This window comes from Stegodyphus dumicola, chromosome 1 (assembly GCF_044657685.1).
Source record: "Stegodyphus dumicola isolate Sdum_Otavi_A_Nest chromosome 1, ASM4465768v1".
Taxonomy (NCBI): domain Eukaryota; kingdom Metazoa; phylum Arthropoda; class Arachnida; order Araneae; family Eresidae; genus Stegodyphus; species Stegodyphus dumicola.
This window is the reverse complement of record NC_140768.1, coordinates 295210427-295230871: the sequence shown is the minus strand read 5'-3', so window position 1 is coordinate 295230871 and position 20445 is coordinate 295210427. Positions and strand designations below refer to the sequence as shown.

Here is a 20445-nt window from a genome sequence, read left to right as displayed (position 1 = left end):
TAGGCTTTCACTGGTGAAGTACGGGAATGTTCCAGTCCTTTACGTGCTACAGAGAATAAAACACCTAGACCAACATCACACTTTAAAAGTGCTCGCAAGAATCGTAAGAGATAATATACATTCCAAGTACATTTTACATACCTGTTTCATTTAGTACAAATAAAATGTATGTTTATACTTGATTTATTTTATTTCACATCTTTTTTACAATAATATTAATAAAACTATATTGCTCCAGATTTTAAAAGAAAGACTATTAGTTTTATTTCTTGTATTTCTGCCAGGTAGCGTATGCTTATTATAAATAAAATAATTTTAACTACATTCATTTGAAATAAGTCATGATAATAATTCCTAATTACAAAATATTGATCTCTGTGATTGATCTGTTTTGTGTACTAAATTTGATATAAAAGGATGTTTCAAACCACCTTTCTTCAAATTATTGCATGACTACATCTTAAATTTTCAGTATTTTAACTGTTGCTTAAGTAATATATCAAAATAAATTGCATTCAGTGGCTTGACTCCTGCCATAAGATTGCACTACTAGTATGTCATTTGAAAATATTCAACGAGGCCCAGCGTTTGCTTTGCATCTTTTTTATATTTTCAGCAAGCATTTTTACCTTCTTAATCTTTACTAAAGATATTGAATAATATTTTCAAAACATGATCAAATTTTATTTAAAAAGACTTTAAAATCATCATTATTGCCGATGTATAAAGTATAAACAATTTAAAATATATAATTAAACCGTGAATAAATATTCACCAACTTTTTTTCCCTTTAAATATATTTGCAGAATACCTATATACAGTTTATGGTGGATTATGGGATTTTTCCTTTAGAGAGTGTTACAATATTTTGAGTCTGATATCTCTGTTGCAAACAGAAAAACAGAACTATAAATGTTTTTATGTGATGGAGTAGATATTTTTATTTTCACAGTTCAATTTTAATGAACTTAAAATAACTCCAAAAATAGAAGTATACTTTTTTTTTCCTACATAAATATTTTACAGAAAATGTACAATTGGCACAAAGTAGCCATACGAAAAATCATGTATTCATATAGTTTAATAAATATTTAGAAAGAAATTAAGTCTATAAGGTTGTCTTTTGGCTGTGTCATGTGATCTGGGAAAAACTGTGTAAGTTGATCAAATAACTGGTTTCTGCGTTTCAGTGTTTCATCGACGCTGAGTTCATCTGAAATAAGATTTTTATAGAAGGTTAGTACTGTTACAAAATTAACTGAAATTAAAAACATTGTGTGACATGACCTTCAAAAGGCAAAATCAAATTAGCAAATTTGATTTAAGGTTTCAAATACATAATTTGGGTTATTAAACAAATTTTAACATATTAATGTAAAATATATTAAAATCTAGAATAATGAATTAAATTCTAAACTAAGTTTAGACTAATTAAAAAAATTCTCAGTGTGAGATGCCAGTCAATGTTTTTAATTTATTAAACACTGAAGACATGATGTGAATAAGCGATTTCTCAAATGCAGAAAATGCTAAATGCATATCTGCATTATTCAGTTTTCAAACACTGAAGATCCAATAAAGGCGATAAACTCCATCTTATGTCTGCAAAACTGTTGTTTTTTAAATAATAAATGCAATGATTAATTAATTCATTTTGTGTTTGTAAACCCCAAATTAAGTTTTTAACAATTAATTGAAAATAGCATCAGTCAGAAGACTAGCGAAGAATTTTTCGCAAATTTGTTTTCAGACATTGATACTGCTAGTATGTGAATAGATTTTTCAGATCCAGGTGGTGTGATAACTGAACTATGTCCTCATTGAAATTCGGACTTCTGATCTTTCGTCCTGCTAATGTGTAGATTATATTTTGCAGCCAAAAGAGATGTGATAACTGAATTATATCCTCATTGGGATTACAGCATCTGATTTTCAAATTACCAGGATGTGCACTGAGATCAAATTGGCATGCATAGAGAAATGTGACAATTTCTTACAAATAAATATGACAGCAGTTTTGGTAGTAATAACTACCACATCAAAAAAAAAAAAAAAAAAAAAAAAAAAAAATATTAACATTGCAACATTTACAATTTAAGTTTTACTAGCATTTAGCTGTATGTTCTTTGTCTCATCACAATGCTCACCCAGATCAGATTTATAAGAATCTTATGCTAAGTAGCATAATTTAAAAGAAGGGTGTAATCTGATTCAAGAGTTCATTAGAACTTATTCTAGAGCGTTGCTGCAGAAATGACTCACAAACCAGAAATTAGAACTACAGAAAGTTTGGTATAATTCATTAAATGTTAAAAGGTTAGCTAGTTTTCCATTCTGACCCAGAAGGTTTGGCATAGTTCATTAAATGTTAAAAGGTCAGCTAGTTTACCATTCTGACCTAAAATGTGTTGTAGATCTGATAATCACGCATTAACTTAAGCATGACAGCAAGTAGCTGCGATTATATAATCTGGTGAAAATTTCAATTTTTTCAGTTGTATTACGCGATGTGACTAATATTAAAAGTCTTGTTATAGATTTTATATTGAATATTTATTATCTTGAGTTGTAATAGTTAAAAGCATTGTTAGATGATAAATAACCAATTTATGCACATAATTTCTGTGGTAAGTTATTAGTTATGAAAACAAATATTTAAATTTTTTTCTAAAAGAAATGACTGCATCATCAATAATTGTACTAATTATTGTACCAATTATTAATCAAAGATATTGGGTTTTAATGAAAGTTTCCCACCAATGCAAATATCGTCTGTGCAAATAGTTCGCATTGGTATGTTTAATCATATTTGGTCACAAATTTTGGCATGGAAAGGAAGAGACTTCCTTTATGTGTTGTTAAACTTGTAAAAAAATATTATTATCATTAAGTACAAGGTATCTAAAATGGAACTAGTACGCTATCAGATTAGAAGCATTATTTATTTCCAGTTCTGTTGCAAAAAGTCAGGTATAGAATGTAACCAAATCATGTGTACAGCTTTAGGTATTAATGTTGTGTTATATGACACTGTGAAAGTTTAGTACCGAAAGTTCAAAAACAAGGACTATGGCATTAAAGAAGTAGAGCGCTCTGGCCGGCTTACTGATGTTGATGAGGCCCTCCTGCGAGAATTTGTGGTAGAAGATCAGTATGCAACCACTCGAGAGCTTACTAAGGAGTTACATTAGTGCCATGTCAATTAGTCGAACTAGGCATTGCATAAACCTGACCTACAAGTTCAGTCGCTGCTGCATGAGCTGACTCAAGCAGATAAGGATAGACACGTTTGGGTCTGCACTAATCTGCTCGAGTATCAACACAAGGACAAAATTCTGGACTGGATTGTCACTTGTGATGAAAAGCAGATTTACTTCAATAACACAGGCCAAAAAGGGAGTTGGTCCTGTCCCCAGTGAGCCCATCGGCAGCATTGCAAAGTGCAGTTTGACTAACAAAAACATCATGTATCTGGTGGGATTGCCATGGTATTATCCATAAACAGTATCTAGAAGATAAAACTCTTCACAGTAAGGTCACAGTGATATGCTAGTCTATGTTGACACTGCTATCAAGGAAAAATGTTAAACTGAGTTCTGGCGCAAAAAGGTAATGTTCCATCAAGATAATAAAAGCCCACATGTGTCTGCATTCACTGGCTGGGCTCCATAAGGATTTGAATGGGATCTTCCCCCCCCCCAACACTGCTTCTTCAGACTTCTACATTTTTTCCCCACTCGCAGCTATATCTTGCTGGTGCAATCTTCCATTCTTAGTTTTGCATTTCTCTGAATAGGTGCATTTTTATTTCACACATACGCCAAAAATATGCGGAAATTGAAGCTCGATTTGTTCTGCAGTATATCATCAACAATGTGTTAATATTATACAGATGATATTCAGGTATGGGAAATACTTTTAAACATAATGGAAATAAAATTAATAGTTATTATGCATGCTATTCTGTATGTAAATTTAGAACTATTATTTACAAATTCAGAGTAAAATTAAATGCATTAGCTTTTAAGAATTTGTTATAAAAATTTTTGGTACTACTCAGTTTCGAGAGCCATAAAGAATCGGCAAACTATTGTTGATGCCAATGCTGCCAAAAGTAATTGCGGCAACCCTAATGCAAGAAAGGAAGTATAATAGTAAATAACTATCTAATATTGATGTTTTAATTTAGATGAAAGGTTAATTTCATATAACATTTTGCTACCGAGTTATCGCTAAAGCATAATGTCATCTCGTTGGTTGTTCAAACATAATTTTCTATAATGATTGATGCCTTTTCTTTGAAAACATTCTTGGTAAAGTGCAGAATCGCCGGCTTATTTGTTTGCGGTAATCCAATTTTCTTTTACTTTTTAAGTGACAATAGGTCGATGTGTACATAGATAAAGTCAAGGGTGTGCGCAGTGCCATTTTTGTGCAATTCTAGGATTTTTTTTAAAGTGAAAATAGGTTGATGTATACATGGATACTGAGTATGTGCAATTCTTAAAAACACGTCAAGCAGTGGGTGATTCTGCACTTTACCCAAAATTCTATTGCAGACTTTTCATCATGGGCAATTCCCAAATTGTTAAATCCATAGGATATCAAAAAAGGAATTAAAAATTAAACTAGTATTTCAATGGCGTTTTAAGAAATATAGAAGTATATAAACTTACACAATCTGAAATCAACACGTATGCTAGATTTGGCATGCTGTTAAATGGGCGTGTTTGCTAAATTTGGTGCTTTCGCGCATACACTTTCGCTGCAATTTTTTTACAGCCCTCAAAACGAAATAGTACCAAATTTTCTTTGTAACATTTCTCTACCTCTGACATTTAGTTATCAATACTTCCTCTCAATTCATATTTAAAGAAAATGACCTAAATTCGGTTAAACTAAAAATTGGGAGTCTCTCAGATTTATGAGGAGAGTCGGCAGTTCTAACAAATGTATGGTGCTGTTAAAAAATAAATAAATACATGAAGCTATTACTCTCATATTATAACCTTACTATTTAGTCTTATAACTATAGTATTTTTATACTGTTACTCTTATATATATTTCATGTAAGGATATGCATGTGTTCAATAAATGCTTTTCACTATGGTATAAAGTATTTAAGCAATTACCTTTAGTTTCTTCTTCTTTTTCTTTGAAAAGATTGAAAGCCAAAAGCTGAAACTAAAATTAATTTTCAGTTAATAAAAATGAAGAAAAGTCATAAAAAGAATTAAAAAAATATCATTAAATATAAAAGGTGTAATAATATGAAAAACTAATACTGACCTCCTTTGCTTCATCTATGTTTTGATGATCTATTGTACTAGCAAGTTCTGTCTGTAAGTATTGGAGAGCAGCAATTTGATCACTGGATGCAATTTCTTGAAATTTATGTTGCCTAATAATACGGCAGCACTGCCGTAAAAGCATATCTTTTGTAGGGCGATACAACTTTAAAAAGAAGTAACTATTAGAAAAAAATAATAAAAACACTACTCTACACAAGTTCTAGCTTTCATAAAATTTTAATACAATATAAGGTGCAGTTCAAAAAGTTCCTGTTCAAAGGCTGCAATGATGCACAGTATTATTCAGAAGGATGAAATCAATGGAGTTTGTGCGGATGTTTTGCCATAATTGCACGCTTCACTGCCCCTAAACAGAAATATTTTACACCTTATATTTAAAAAATACATCAATTTATAATATAACTTTATAAATTACAGATTTTTTACTTTTATATTTTTATAATTTCATTTTTACTCAGAATCATATTATTTTTTAATCGTTACACTATAAACAGAAACGCTGCAATTGGTATTAATTAAGAACTACCATGAATTGCAGTATTTCTGCTTATTGTTTGTTTAACATTAAAAAATACCCCATGACTGGCCAAGTAACTGAAACTGTCAAACACCGGAACATTTTTTAATAATAATAAAAAAAGTATGAAAAGTTTAAGCTGCAATGTAAACTGCAAAATTCATATTTTGTATTCTCACTTCAACACTCTCCCTGAAAATATTGACATCATCTGTAAATTTTATAATATCAAGTTGAGGATTAAGGACGTTGCAGAAAAAATATGTTAGAAATGGCTAATTACTCTCATTAAAACATAATGAATAAATTGCATTTAATTAAAATGTCTAATTAAGTTGTCAAAATCTTTATTATTCCTTTAAATTATTGACATAAAAAATGTTCAAAGTACATTAATGTTTTTAAACTAAATATTACAAAACTTTTCTGTGACAGGTAGAACTAGAAATCGATATTCAAACCGACAGAATTAGCATAATTAAAATACTGTGCAATTCTCGATAATTTAATAAATTTAGAGAAACCCATGTAATTTAAAAATTAATAAATTTCTAGTATAATTGTAATAAGACATAAACTGTAATAACTTAATGCAAGAAAAAAAACTTTTACATAAATAGTACAGCACTTAAAAATCTTAATACAGCTTTTACTTTTGAAACAACTGAATGCGAGTATATATTTTCAGTTACAAAAATGCTTTACCAAGGATTATGTTACGGCATTTTTAAACCAAGATTACCAAGATTGATGTTACGGCATTTTAAAATTAAAATAAATAAATATATATATATATTGTAAAAAATGTGAAATTTAACTTTCTACACATCTCCTAATTCTTAGTTACATTTATTAAAAGTTTCACTCCATCATTTATGTATATATATATATAAAGACTGAAATATTTAATTAAAAAATTTTTGATTATGTTCAGGGATCATGCATAAATCAACAGCAAAATGTTTGCATTTGACCATAACTAAAAATGAAATATCAATTCATGAAAATATTTCATGAAAAGTATAAATTTAACAGAGACCTTATTCACAAAATTTTATATAATTCATATGTTGTAGAAAACAGTGGCAGATTTTAGTACTAAATATAGTCAACTTGGAATATTATTTCCATAAGTTAAAATTGAAAAGTATTGCTAGTAAATAATTTTTAATAATTTATTAAGATTATATTTAGTAGTTTATGACATTATTATATTAGAATTCTAAACTAATAAACCTGCATGTGAATATTAATAGTATATTTTTAGCATTTAAAAACTAAATTATGTGAACATTATGTGATTATGTGAACATTCTTTCAGCAAACCATATTTAACAAAATTGTAAATTAAAGAATTTTATGCACCATTAAATCACAAAATACTAAAGGGGAAAAAAAAACCCCCTACTGAATTTTTTTTTTTTTTGTAACTAATCCTTTCTGGAAAACTGCAAAAGATGTCAAAAATCCCAGATTTTGAAAATAAATGTCTTGGTTAGTTTTTGTTATATAGAGTCAAACCTTCCCCCCCCCCTAAGATGGGTATAAATTTTACTAAATGTTAACTATACGGATCAGGGAACTGAATAAATTCGATTTCAGACATTTTATACAATTTTCTTCTTAAATTTAAAAATGCCAAAATATAAATATTTGTGTCATTTAGAACACTTTTTGTTACTGGAAGTATATATCTGTAACTGATGTTTGTGAAAATGTACATAAAAAGCCACATTTGTGGCTTTTTATGTACATGCATATTATAATGCACTAAGCCAGCATTTTATTAGCTGCCCCAATCTAAATTTCAACTCACTTGCAGAGACCAGAAGTCATCCAACCTCATGTTTGGAGAATGCACTTTTCCAGGGTTACCCCCAAACATGTAATGAATCTAAATGAGAAAGGCAGTTATTAGTATGACTGTAATTTAAAAAAAAAAAAAATTAAAATGGCACACTTTAATTTAAGAAAGAAATAAAGACAACAAGGATACAGTCGCTTATTAGTTTCAAATGCATTTTGGTAATAAAGTTTAAAAATCATCAGTAACCATTCAGAAACTGGCAATCAAAATTACTTATAAAGTAATAATATGTGATATTCTTACATAATTAATATTTAAAAAAATTCTGGAATATTTGAGGATATCAATATTTTAAAATACACCCAGTTTTTAATTACCTGAACTATTAATGATAAGGAAGCAACAAATGAACAGAAAAATCACACACCATTCATATTTTTTGATACTTCAGGTTTATTCAAAATGACTGACTAGATTTCAGGTGGCTTTGTATTCGAAACTTTAAAATGTGAAGCATGAGAAGAAAAATGTCAGTTTTGTATACAAGTATTATATGCGACATCCTTAAATTAGATAAAGAATTACAAAACAATAAAATTCTTGATATTATTTCTGTAGCATATCCTACATTTACTTTATTACTGTTTCCATAATAGTAAGATTGCAAGTTTTGAGATTATGTAAGGTTATGGGTAAACTGCGACGGGGATACAGTTTTATATCTCCCATTCTATTGGGCTGATTGACAAAATTCAAATACGACACAAATTATGCCTAAATATTAAATTTTGTAACCTCTGATGCAAAATTTACGGAGAAATTCAGAAATTTATCTTGCTGAATTTTTTCAGTTTGCATGAAGAATAATTCACTTGGCGAACTTCTTAATTTATAGCAACCTATTTTTCTTCCCTTATTTTTCATTGTATACGAGTGGGGGGAAAAATCATCAATCATACTTCCAAATAATTTTAACAAAGTTCGTAAACCACATTTAGCATTATTATTGCTTATAACAAAATATGCCAAAATGCAAATTCACATATATCTTTGGAAATTTTGAATGAAAAACTATTTTTTTGCAGGTATGCTTAGAAATACATCTATTTTAAGATGATGGTAAAAATTTTATACGTTACAATTCAAAATGTTTTTCAAAAAATTTATAAAAATGATTTAAAAATAAATCGTAAAAAATCTGATGTTTACACCAGACTTCCTTGTACGGAATATTAAATTATATGCATTTTTCTTGCATTTCATTTAAACTCATTGGATTGAATTAAATCTACTTTGTCGGTAGCGCATAAACCACAATAGAATAAATGCACTCTTTAAAATTCACTATATTTGTTTACCATAGCGACACTCTGGCGCTAGGTTCACTTAAAAGCATTATATTTCGTTCATATTATAACTCAGAATGCACAAAATTTATTTCGTTTGAAGAATTATCTAATCGTTGCCACATGTTCTATTCAAATACTCTAATATATCTAGAACGATGTATAACAGAAATTAAGCAAAGAAAACAAAAAAGAAACAGTTTTTCACAGACGATTCAGTATTTCTCATTCAATTAATTCAGTTCTCACTTTGCAACAAGTCAAAAATAGATAAAAACTCAAAATATCTGTATTAAAAATTACAAAGTAAATCTTAAACACTTATTTCCTCGAAAAAATTCAAGATAGGATTAAGCATGATTTAATTCCAATAATAAATGAAGGCGTTATCTTTGTTGTTGCAAAGCTAAGTTTCTCTAGATTAGCAACAAATCCACTTTTCTGTTGTTTCAAATGTAAACAAGCAAAGGCCGCCATCAAAAAAATTATTAGGCTTAACGGCACTTAAACAACTTTAAAATTGTTGATAATTCTGAAAATATTGCATACAGATTTACTAAAGGCATAGAAACCTTAACCAGAAGATCAGAACAACATAATTCAATCATTTTTAAAGCAAAAAATGCACAATTTACAAACATATAAGAGTAAAGAAACTGAGATCACTGAGCCGGATAACAGAGTGGATATATATATATATATAAATATATTTATACATGTTTGGTGCGGCCGATTCCAACCAAAATACGAGGTGCACATCTACATGTTATAGCAGTCCTATATACAAAATTTCAATGTTCTGAGGCTACTTGTTTTTGAGTTATGCGAGATAAGTTTGTACAGACACCACGAAAAATTCTCTTCAAAATTCATTTTAAAGCAGTTTTATAATTTTTTGGACGAAAAGAGTCTTTTATTCTGTCTTTACGTACAGATGTCACGCAAAAACACCGTTAAATTGCATTCGATAGCGGTTAAAATGGATATATTCATTGAAATATGCTGCTTGAAACTTTTTGCGATTACAATACTTCCTTTTTTACTTCGTACAAGAAAGTAAAAATGGGCGAATTTTACTTAGAATGAACTTAAAACTCGAAATATGAAAGGAAGAATCAAATAAGTTTAATAAAAAAGTTATATTAATATATATATACCAAATTCAATTAACATGGAGGAGCTAAAATTTTGAGAGTTAATTTTTTATAAACAACTGCAATTTTCACAAAACTTGGCACTGTCATAATTTGAGTCATAGAATTGAAATATGGAAAAAAGTTGGTATGTTATTTCAGAAAAAGTCAGATTTTGTGTCAAAATACCTATATTAGAACAATGCTATATAATATAAATCTAATATATATCCTAAGTCGCGCTTTCGAGACATGGAAACGCAATTTGAATTTTGTTAATCTTCCCAGTAGAATGGAAGATATAGAACTGTCCTCTCTCTCTTTTTTTTTTTTTTTTTTTTTTTTGCGTAGTGTACATGTGGCATGAATACATGTTTAATGTTAAAGAATTTGGCAACCTGCAATGCCAGTTCTAAGGAGAGGAACACTAAACCATTGAGAACACATTTAAGAAAACATGGCATTATGCATTAATATTTTGGTGCCTTTCTATACAGGATTTCCTTTGTTTCACTTGATATATATCAAATTAATACACTATTAACAGTAAAGGAGTAACAGGTTTACAGAAAGAAATATAGTACAAAGTCCAGACTCCAGAAGCCTCTTATTTTTATTATTATTTCTTATAAGAAATTTTTTTGGTATGCTTTACGCATGCACATTTATTCTTTTAATTTTCATAATAAAACATGGTGGAGAGTCCTGATTTTTAATTTCACTTTGGTATTACACTGAAGAAACACTTCATTACACAAATCTGCATGATCAATAATTTGGCTCCCTAGGCAAAGTTAGCTTAATTGGCATTTGTTTATGTCTTTGAATCTCACAAATGTGTTCATCTTTCTGCAGTTTTGTGGATTTAATTTTAATAGAGAAAAACCCTCCAGCCTTGTAGAGAAACTCCCAAAAGAAAGTCACCCCAGCGATATCTGTGCATTTGCGACTTTTGTCCTGAAAGGATTACTTTTATAATTTCTACATTTATAAATTCTAACTAGATTTAAACTGATGATCTAATACCCAGAAAAATCCCAAATCCAGAATTGCCGAAGTCGCTTTGTATTACTTATAATATAAAGACAAAATTTCAGAAAAGATTAATAAATTATTTTTGTTTCTGGCATCATGGTTATATCTTTATTATATATAAATATTAATGAAATATTAGTAAAATCTTGGAATTTTTTCATTATATACTCACTTTTCTGATATGATCATATACAAGTTGATGAGCAAATCTTGGACATGGTTCCGAAGGCTGTTCAGTTTTAGTAGCATTTTCTTGATCTTTGACACATTTCTGGTAAATACAAGACCTATTAAAGACCAACAGAATTAGTATATAAGAAAGTAAAGTATAAATCTAACAATTACATTGCACATTAAATTGCTTTTTAAGTAAAGATTTGTATTTTTCTTATTATTATTTATCAAAAGTGAATATATCTGAGAGATATAAAACTATTCTGAGTAATTCAGAACTATTGTGCAGTTACAGACATTTGCATAAAAATCCTAACACTGAAAAGATACATACAGATAGCAAATAATTTTAAAAACAATAAAAAATTGTATCTTAATGTATTGGCCATTATACTTACATAATTTCAGAAATTCAACAAGTGCATTAAGCAGATTATTTAAAAGGAAAATCAGTATCCTTTTGTGAGATATTACTTTTCTTCAGAAATTTATTTCCATTTTGAACTTAACAACAGTATCATATATTATAAATACAACATAACCTTACTAACATTGAAATTGGCTTCCAGATTGTTATGTTCTGATATCTGATATTGATTTTTTCTGAATTTTTTAAAATTATTATATGACTGTTACTTAATTGTGGTGTGCTTCATTTTCAGTTCAGAAAATACAACTTATCAAAAGAAGTTGTTGCGAGTTGGAATTGAAGAAAGTTTGACAGGCACAATTAGATTTTCAAAAGCCCTAAACACATATTTACATTATTTTAAAAGTAGTGAAACAGGTTTCAAATGCACAGAAACATTTGATTCTAAACAATCATTCAGTGATAGTTGACATTCCAGTGCGAAGTTTTGTTCTAACTGCAGCTTGATGGAGTAAAGAGTACTCTTCTTTAGAAATAAAATAAAATACTTATGTTTGATAATTTAAGTTTACACTGATTAAATGTAATTATTTGTTTGATCAGTTTAAACTTAAATTAATTAAACCAGTCATAATAAATTTAAACTGATCAAACACTTAGTAAAAAGGTTAGATAATAAATATAATAAAGAGACCACCACTTCCAGCCTTAAGCCAGTTTACACCTGTCAGAGCAGCTCGGAGTGAGCCGCTTGTTAGGTTTACTTTGACAATGTAATTTGCTCACTTCGATGGAGTAGAAACGTGGGGAAGATCAGTCAGTGCTTCCGTTTCTACTTTGAACCTGTTGAAAAATCTATCCGGGTAGTTACTCCGAGCAGCATTTGTAGGGACGTCGTGACAGTGAGTTTTATAATGCCGAGATTGAGCGATAGCCAAACTATGGCATTTTTTAATGCATACGCATCTTATGAAGTGTTAGGGAACACTTCACTGCTTCATTAATAAGTTGCATAATTCTATAATTATGTGAGCTTATATTCATTTTTCTACAAGCATCCCTACATGAGGATGCAATAGACATATGATAATATAAACTACAAAAATAAAAATGGAATTATGAAAAATATGTAGATCTGTTTTATTGAGGATATTTAAATTTGTTGCTTTGTATAAAAACATTTTGGGCTATAATTCGTTACAATTCAGCTTGGATGTGAAACACTGAGTGCAAGTACTTAAGGTGTATTAAGGTTTATACAAATTATGCTAGATGAATTCTATTCTTCTTAAACTATCCATTTTAGCATTTTAAAAGTAAAGCATAATCACTATATTTAATTATTGCTAATTTTGTTGATATCACTTTATTTGTGTGTTGTCCAGAAACACAATTTCAGCAGGCTCTAAAAGTTACAATTTGCGATAAATATCTTCCTGTTGGAACTAAACACAATTTCAGCAGGCTCTAAAAGTAACAATTTGAGATAAATATCTTCCTGTTGTAACTATGTCATAATATATATATCCTTTTACCTGTGATAATATATGTAATGCTCCCAAGTTTTTTGCTACTTCTTATTTATTTAAGATTTTCTGAATAATTAGGTAAATATTATACAGTTTATTTCTGTCGTGTTAACGGTAGCTTTGAATAAATATTCCATGTGTTAACTTTGCATTCTGCTCTAGAAATAACACAGTTCCAGTCAGAACTCTGCATAATTAATTACATGCACAGAGAGCTACTGATTCTGTGGATTCTGGATGAATAAATATATTATTTCTATTAATAAATAATAAAACACATTATTACTTTTACATTATTTTGTAAATGATTAATTATGTGTAAATAAATACTTGTACATAGTAGAAAAACTTTGTTAATTTGAATTTCAATAACCACAGTTGACTAAATAACTTCCCTCAATAAACTGAGTTTCTTTTAAATCGATTGACTTTTAACTTCCCTCAATAAACTGAATTTCTTTTAAATTGATTAATGAATATATTTTGAAAGGGAATAAATTTCAATTATGTTTACATAATATATTCTAAGTCCTTGTATCTGAAATACAATAAAGTTTTTGTAACTTTGCACATCCTCATACCAAAATTCATTTAATAGTTAATTTGATACTTATAATTCATCGCAGCAAGCTACCCAGTCACGTACCTATTTCCTTTTCTTCTTCTTCTTTTTTTTTTTTTTTTTCTCTCCCAAGAGCAGACATTAATTCATTTAAAACTGCTTCACAGACTTCAAGCACTGCAGCCAAAGAACATCTATGTATATTTAATGCATATTCTTTGTTGCAGCTGCCACATCGGTATCCATTTCGTAGTCCACTCTGATTGGTGTACACAATCTATCAGAGGACACGTCCGTTCATTTGGTTTGAGACGCCTGGACGAGCGGCTCGCTAAGAGCTGCTGTGACAGGAGTAAACTGGCCTTTAGTAGTGGCCAACTCCTACAAATGGCTAGAGCTTGCCGTGGGGGGGGGCAAGTTTACTGATAACTTTGTAAAAAGAAATTAATTAAATCAATTGCTTTCTTTTGGACATTGAGTAGTTTAAGTTTACCAGATCACAGATCTTGGTGATTCGATCAGCATATAGCATAAATATGCTTTTAAAAATCTTCAAACAAAAGCATCATTTTCAGAAATTCATTCACAACATAGACAATGGTTCTGATATGAAGCTTTCTATTCTACATGTAATCAAAATGTTCAAAAAACAAAGATGTGTTGGACAATGATATTCTGATACCAACAAGTTCTGAAGCTATTTTATCACTAAAAACAATTGGCATTTTTTATGGGGGGGGTTGAGATATGTGTACATATGCATATGAACATTAAGAAAGGTAATATTAAATTACTTGTAATAATGATTAATAATCTGGAATAATTAATATTTGTTAACATATTATTAGAAATTTGCAAAATCAATACTTTTACGGCATGCTTTGAGATGTTGAGCTACCAAAGGTTTTAATGTAAATTCAATATTTTGAAAACATATGAATATTCTGTACTCCAGTTTTAAACATTTTATTTGCTGTTGATTTAACTGAAATAAAAGTCCAAATTTTATATACTGATAGATGAATTTTTAGTTCTCATATAAATATAAGACATACAATAAAAATTCACTGCAAAGCTTTTGCTGCAAAGAGAAGAACAAGCAGGGTGTAAACCATTGATAAAGTATACAGAAATTTCAAAACATGAAGAATATTTAATTTATTACCATTTATTGTGATTAATGTCATAAACCCAGAAAGAATCCTTTACATATTCTTCTCTCTTATCTCGGTTTGAACCCTTTAACGATAGAAAAAAAAAAAAAAAAAAAAGGCTACATATCAGCTACGAATTGACAAACTTCAAATTATTTAAATCACTATAAAATCAAAGGGCTATGCTATTTTTAGAATTTTGTAATATTTTTTTTAATTACAAAATTCAGTAATCCTGTAGTATGTGATCTACCAACTTTAGTTATTTATTTCTTAAATGGAGCCATTAAAATGCTATTTTTAAATTTGAGCACATGAATAAATTATTAACACAACAACCAATTTTAGTGTTGCAACCTAAAAAATTGGTAATTAGCTAAAATTGGTAGATCATATACAACATGATTACCCAAAGTTCTAAAATTATTTACATCCTTTGTCAGAAAAGTTCCAGGACAAAGGTCTATACAACTGCCAATGTTTCTGGAGGTCTTGGAAGAAAGCAAGGAAATTTTCAACTGCAATGCTTGCAAGCCCATTGGATATCTGCAATAATATTAATGAAGCTTTCCTTTCAGTTACTTTTTCACTCACGGAAACGAAAAAAATCACAATAATTTTGGACACAAATGTGAGATCATGTCTGGCTCTATCCAATAGTTTAGCAGAAATTCATTCAGTTATTGCAAGAAAACTGTCTTATACGATCCATAACTGGATCGGTATGTGCTATAGATGGGTGACTGGCTCTGGAATCGTCTTACACTGAATCTCTGCCCTCATGAAACCTTTTGTGCCACTCGAAAACACGACTTGTTGAAAGTGCCTCGCCTGCATATGCTTCCTTAATCATGTTCCACATTTTGCTAGGGGTTTTCTCGAGCTTAATGCAGAACTTTATGTTCACTCTTTGCTCACATTCAGCATACATTGTGTCACCTTAACAAATGTGACAACAATCTGAACAGTGTGTTGCTATGCACAGTACTGCCCCCAGTAAGTTTGCATGGAAACATGACCAAGGTCATGTCAAGTAAGAACACATACCAGGTAACATAAAAACACCATTTGTTCCTTTTTAGTACTGCAAACTCAGAAATAAAAAAAGTTGTCTTGATACTTTTCTGACAAAGGATGTATTTTCACTGTTTTTCTGAAACCTGATTTTAAAATAAATAATTGAAAATATTTCAGTAGTTGACAATAAGGGAAAAAAAAAAAAAAAAACACCCGGAATACACAGTTGTAATCAACTTTTGTTCAAAAAATCATTAAAACTGTTTAATGAAAAAGTTTCAGAATTGAGTTTGTTAACTAATACATTAATAATTTCAAATAAATTTTCAATGAATAAAGAATTTATAGTTCACACTTATAAATGATTTTTGTACTTTTTTTATTTTATGCAAAATTGACTTTGCTTTAAAAACAATTTAAACAAAACAGTTGTAAAATTCAAATATGCTACATTACACTACATAAGATAAACTAAGAAACACCTCATCATCTTCTTATGTTGACTTAAGTAAGAAGCACCAGATACAGAACGTGAGGTTTATGTTGCATAACTAATGATTTTTAGTGATAATTTTTCATGATTTAGGTAAAACAGGGCTCTATCAATTCAATATATTAATTGAAATGGCATTAAACACCAGTGTCTTGGTTTACACTCGCTACCAGCTGCACAATAATACAATATTTTAACAGTCAATTCATTTTACTTTCTGAGCATCCGCAACAAATGTTTGCAGATTGCATTATGAAATTTAATTTTATGGATGATCATTCTGTATTTCAACTATGATAAACAAATTAAGCATGATTCTGAAATTTAGGTTAGGTTATTTAATTACAGCAAAGCCTCGAGGGCTATCTGCCTAAGGGAAGGGATGCCTTCGTGGAGGACTTTTTAAGGGAAACTGGCTCATATACCCGTTACACATGGGGAAAACTATGAAAACACCCATGCAGCCAGCCTGTTCACGGGATTCGAACCTCGAAGTGAACTACCAGTGTTCAGCGACTTTACCACTCGGCTGGTGGTGGGCTTCTGAAATTTAGAATTTTGATGATAAGAAAACTCAACATAAAATAAGTGCATGATAAACTTCACAGTAACTGTTCAAAGTGGTAATTCTGAATAAGCGTACTACAACCAAAAAGGCAATGATAATAATACAGACTTATAATTTATGTCTTAAAATATCAATCAAATAAATTTAATAGTTGTAAGAAGGATTTAATTATTGAAATGGAATTTGGATTGAAATAACCAAATCAATTATCCTTTTATTCCATGCAAAATTCATGCTTAGAAAGGCAGTAATTTACAAAATGCCTTGAAAGAAAATATGATGCAGTTCGCAAAATTCATGCTTAGAAAGGCAATAATTTACAAAATGCCTTGAAAGAAAATATGATGCAGTTCTCAAGAAGCTATATTCTGCAAATACTGTATCATTGATCGTAATGTTTTGAACAAAAGATCCTTGGCAGATCACTTATCAAAGTGTAAATTTTTTAAAAATTAATACCAAATAAAACTGAACTGCGGTCTAATTTTACAATAAATTTAATCAGCTAGTTTAAAAGCTGAGATTATAATTTTGTAGAAGCATAAAATATTTGTAATGAATGTATTTATTTTACTCATATTACATAAGATAAAAGTATCTGATGCAGCAGAGAGAGAACAGGCTTTAAAATATAATAAAATAGTAGAAACCAAAGTTTCCTTACACATAGCACATGAATTTCATCGAGTTCTGGATCTATGGTTGCTCTTGCAGTAGAAGCTAAAGGTGGAACTACGAATGAAAATAATCTGATATTATTAATCAAAAGAAACTAACATTTAAAAACAATTGAATAAACTTCAAATGCTAAAATTGAAATAACATGAAATTCTTTGCTCTATTCGAATTGATTAAATTAAATTTTGAACATTCCTTCAGAACAAAGTTCAGGACAAAATTTTATAATAACTAGCCACCTTAAAATACCAATGTCTGATACTCCCATCCCTCTCATGTTCGAAGGAAAAACTACACAGCTTCCTCTGACGAATGATTGCCATACGTGATGATTCAGTGAGGGTTTGGACAGCAACTAGATGACTGCATGATTACCGTAGGGGTGTACTCATAGAAATTATATGGCAGAGCTGCACGGTATACTGCAAACGTGCACCTTTGTCATCTATGACTGGCATTTTAAGTTTTATTATATATATCTATGTAAATAGTAAATAATATTCTTTTATTCCTAAATAAATAAGTGATTTGTGAACAAGAAGTGCCTCCTTGGATTACTGCCTTGATGACAACAAATAAAAGAACAAAAACCCATCACAGCTGGTGTCAGGAGTGGAGTTTGTTGTGATTGCCATCAAGCAGACAGAGATAGTCATTAATTTTATCAGACTATTTATTTCTTCTATTTTTGCATAAAAAAATAATAAAGTGTTTACGGTATAAGGAATAGGAAACGAAGATTTAATATTTGTCACATAAGAGTTAGGGCAGGCTGTTACTCCTAATTTGACAAGAGCAGATCTAAGGAAACTTATTTTGCAGTAGAAGTTCAGAATGTGAGAATGATACAAATTTTGTTACAGAAATTTTGAAAAAGCATGGTTTCAGATAGGATTAAATGCAAGGAATGAGAGCAATTAAGATTACAGCATGAGAATGAATTAGAACTGGCTCGTATCCAAAGTATCAGCAGTGCAAGTAGGCATTCCAATTCAGAAAGAACATTATCATTAGAAGATGTGATTAAAAGTGTTTGCACATTGACAATACCGCAATGCCCAAAGGCTTGGAACTTATCTTTTATTTCATTAGAAAAATCATTCAAAATTAAAAACATTCCAACAGAAATGAAACAGAAATATTACTTAAAATACTAGGAGAAAAAGCTATGAATCTGCGAAAAGTAAGAATTAAAAGCGAAGAAATGAGTAATTACGAGTGTGTAAAGTCAATCGTTCTTACAGAATTTGAATTGACAGCAGATACTTGTTTAGAAAATTTCAGGAAAGCTAAATGATTCAATCTGCATCCAAGTTATGAGCAACATGGAATTTTTATTGCAAATTAAGAAAAATTAAAGAATTTGAAACTTTAAATGAATTAATTGCAGCAGATAAATTAATGGAAACATCAGAGCATTAAAAAACACATCAAGGAAATAACTGGTTCACCCCAATTGATTTAGCCAAAGAAAGCGATCTGTATTTTATTTCAAAAGGAAAAACAGTTTCACATGCAGGGAATGGTGAAGTTGAGCATCTCGGTCAAGAGTTTAGATTTACCAGTGGAGAGCAGCAAATGACCCTGACCCATAAGTCTTACAACCAGGAGAATAGCCACAAAATAGTAGAAATTGGAAGGGAAAAACTTTTGCTGATAAGACAAGGGATCTCTCGCACAAAGGAATCTTACATTTGCAATAATGCATTTAGCGCAAAACTGCAATGAACCAAAAAAAAAAAAAAAAAAAAAAAAAAAAAGTAGCTCTGGGGGGGAGGGGGCAGAACAATGCTGGCACTGCGAATGTAGCTCCACCCAACTTCGGGAGGTATCATAAACAAGTAAAGGCATCGGAGGTTATCCAGCCCTTGAGATTTATTACTGTCAATGTGAATAGAAGGGAGGTTGAATGATGAATAGATTAGACTGAAGATAGATGAATTCAGATTACCATCTTGAAACCAGAGAATGTCCCCAAATGTAAATGAGGATTATGGAGTCAGTACTTTGATTTCAGCTTTTGGTGAGGAAATAAAAGCGAAGTTAATCAAGACTTTTATTCAATAAATAAGGGGAAAAGCAGTAGATTAAGAACACCCGTAGAAGTTATTGTAGCCATCACAAATCAACTGAAAGGACCAGGACTAATTCCTACAAATATACTAGAAATGATGGAAAACAAACACAAAGAACTCTTTATAGAGATAACATTTAGAGATTCGAGAAAAACAGGAGACAGAACAGAAGCAGAAAATAGTCTAGACTGCAAGATGACAGAAAATGGAAGTCAGGCCCAGAATTTAAATTTCGCGGGAACATTTTCATTAGAAAATAAAAATGACAGATTTATGTCAGCTAATATTAGGATAAATAATGAAGAAATTAAGGAACCAAAATCACAGGCAGAGAAATCGGAAAGGGGAAAATTAAAAGAACAGAGGGAATGTGAGGACTTAGAAACTGTCAGTTCAAATTTAAGAAAGGGGAAAGGAAAGTTTTTTTTAATTGACGGTTTGATATATTACAATGACAACGTTTCGGGAGATAAGGTATCCCAACTGGTATTACCCGCGAGAAGACGGCCGAAAGTTTTTCAATTAGCACACGCATCAGTTTTCGGTGTGCACTCAGGAATTAAGAAAACCAAGCAGCAGATTCAGGACAACTTTTATTGGCCATCCATGGTTAAGGACATCACAGAGTTGTGTAAATCTTGTGAGAAATGTCAGCTGAGGAATCCAGAAAGAGTA

At 30.1% G+C, this 20445-nt stretch overlaps 2 protein-coding genes across 3 annotated transcripts in view; one reads left to right on the top strand and one right to left on the bottom strand.

Moving 5' to 3' along the window:
• The window catches only part of LOC118196721 (uncharacterized), a 51114-nt gene extending 50937 nt beyond the window's left edge, over window positions 1-177 (top strand). Inside the window, exon 10 of the mRNA XM_035368177.2 lies at window positions 4-177. Coding sequence (XP_035224068.2) covers window positions 4-114 — 111 coding nt within the window. The 3' untranslated portion in view covers window positions 115-177. The remainder of the gene's footprint in view (window positions 1-3) is intronic.
• Window positions 178-913: 736 nt separating this feature from the next.
• muskelin (muskelin 1) overlaps window positions 914-20445 on the bottom strand; it is a 67434-nt gene continuing 47902 nt past the window's right edge. The window contains exons 15-21 of one of the 2 annotated variants that reach the window (XM_035368175.2): window positions 17682-17749; window positions 14951-15024; window positions 11323-11437; window positions 7646-7723; window positions 5290-5454; window positions 5133-5184; window positions 914-1213 (exon numbers count right to left, since the gene is read on the bottom strand). In XM_035368175.2, the coding sequence (XP_035224066.1) occupies window positions 1092-1213; window positions 5133-5184; window positions 5290-5454; window positions 7646-7723; window positions 11323-11437; window positions 14951-15024; window positions 17682-17749 (674 nt within the window). In that variant the 3' untranslated portion in view covers window positions 914-1091. The other variant, XM_035368176.2, reaches the window with a different exon arrangement.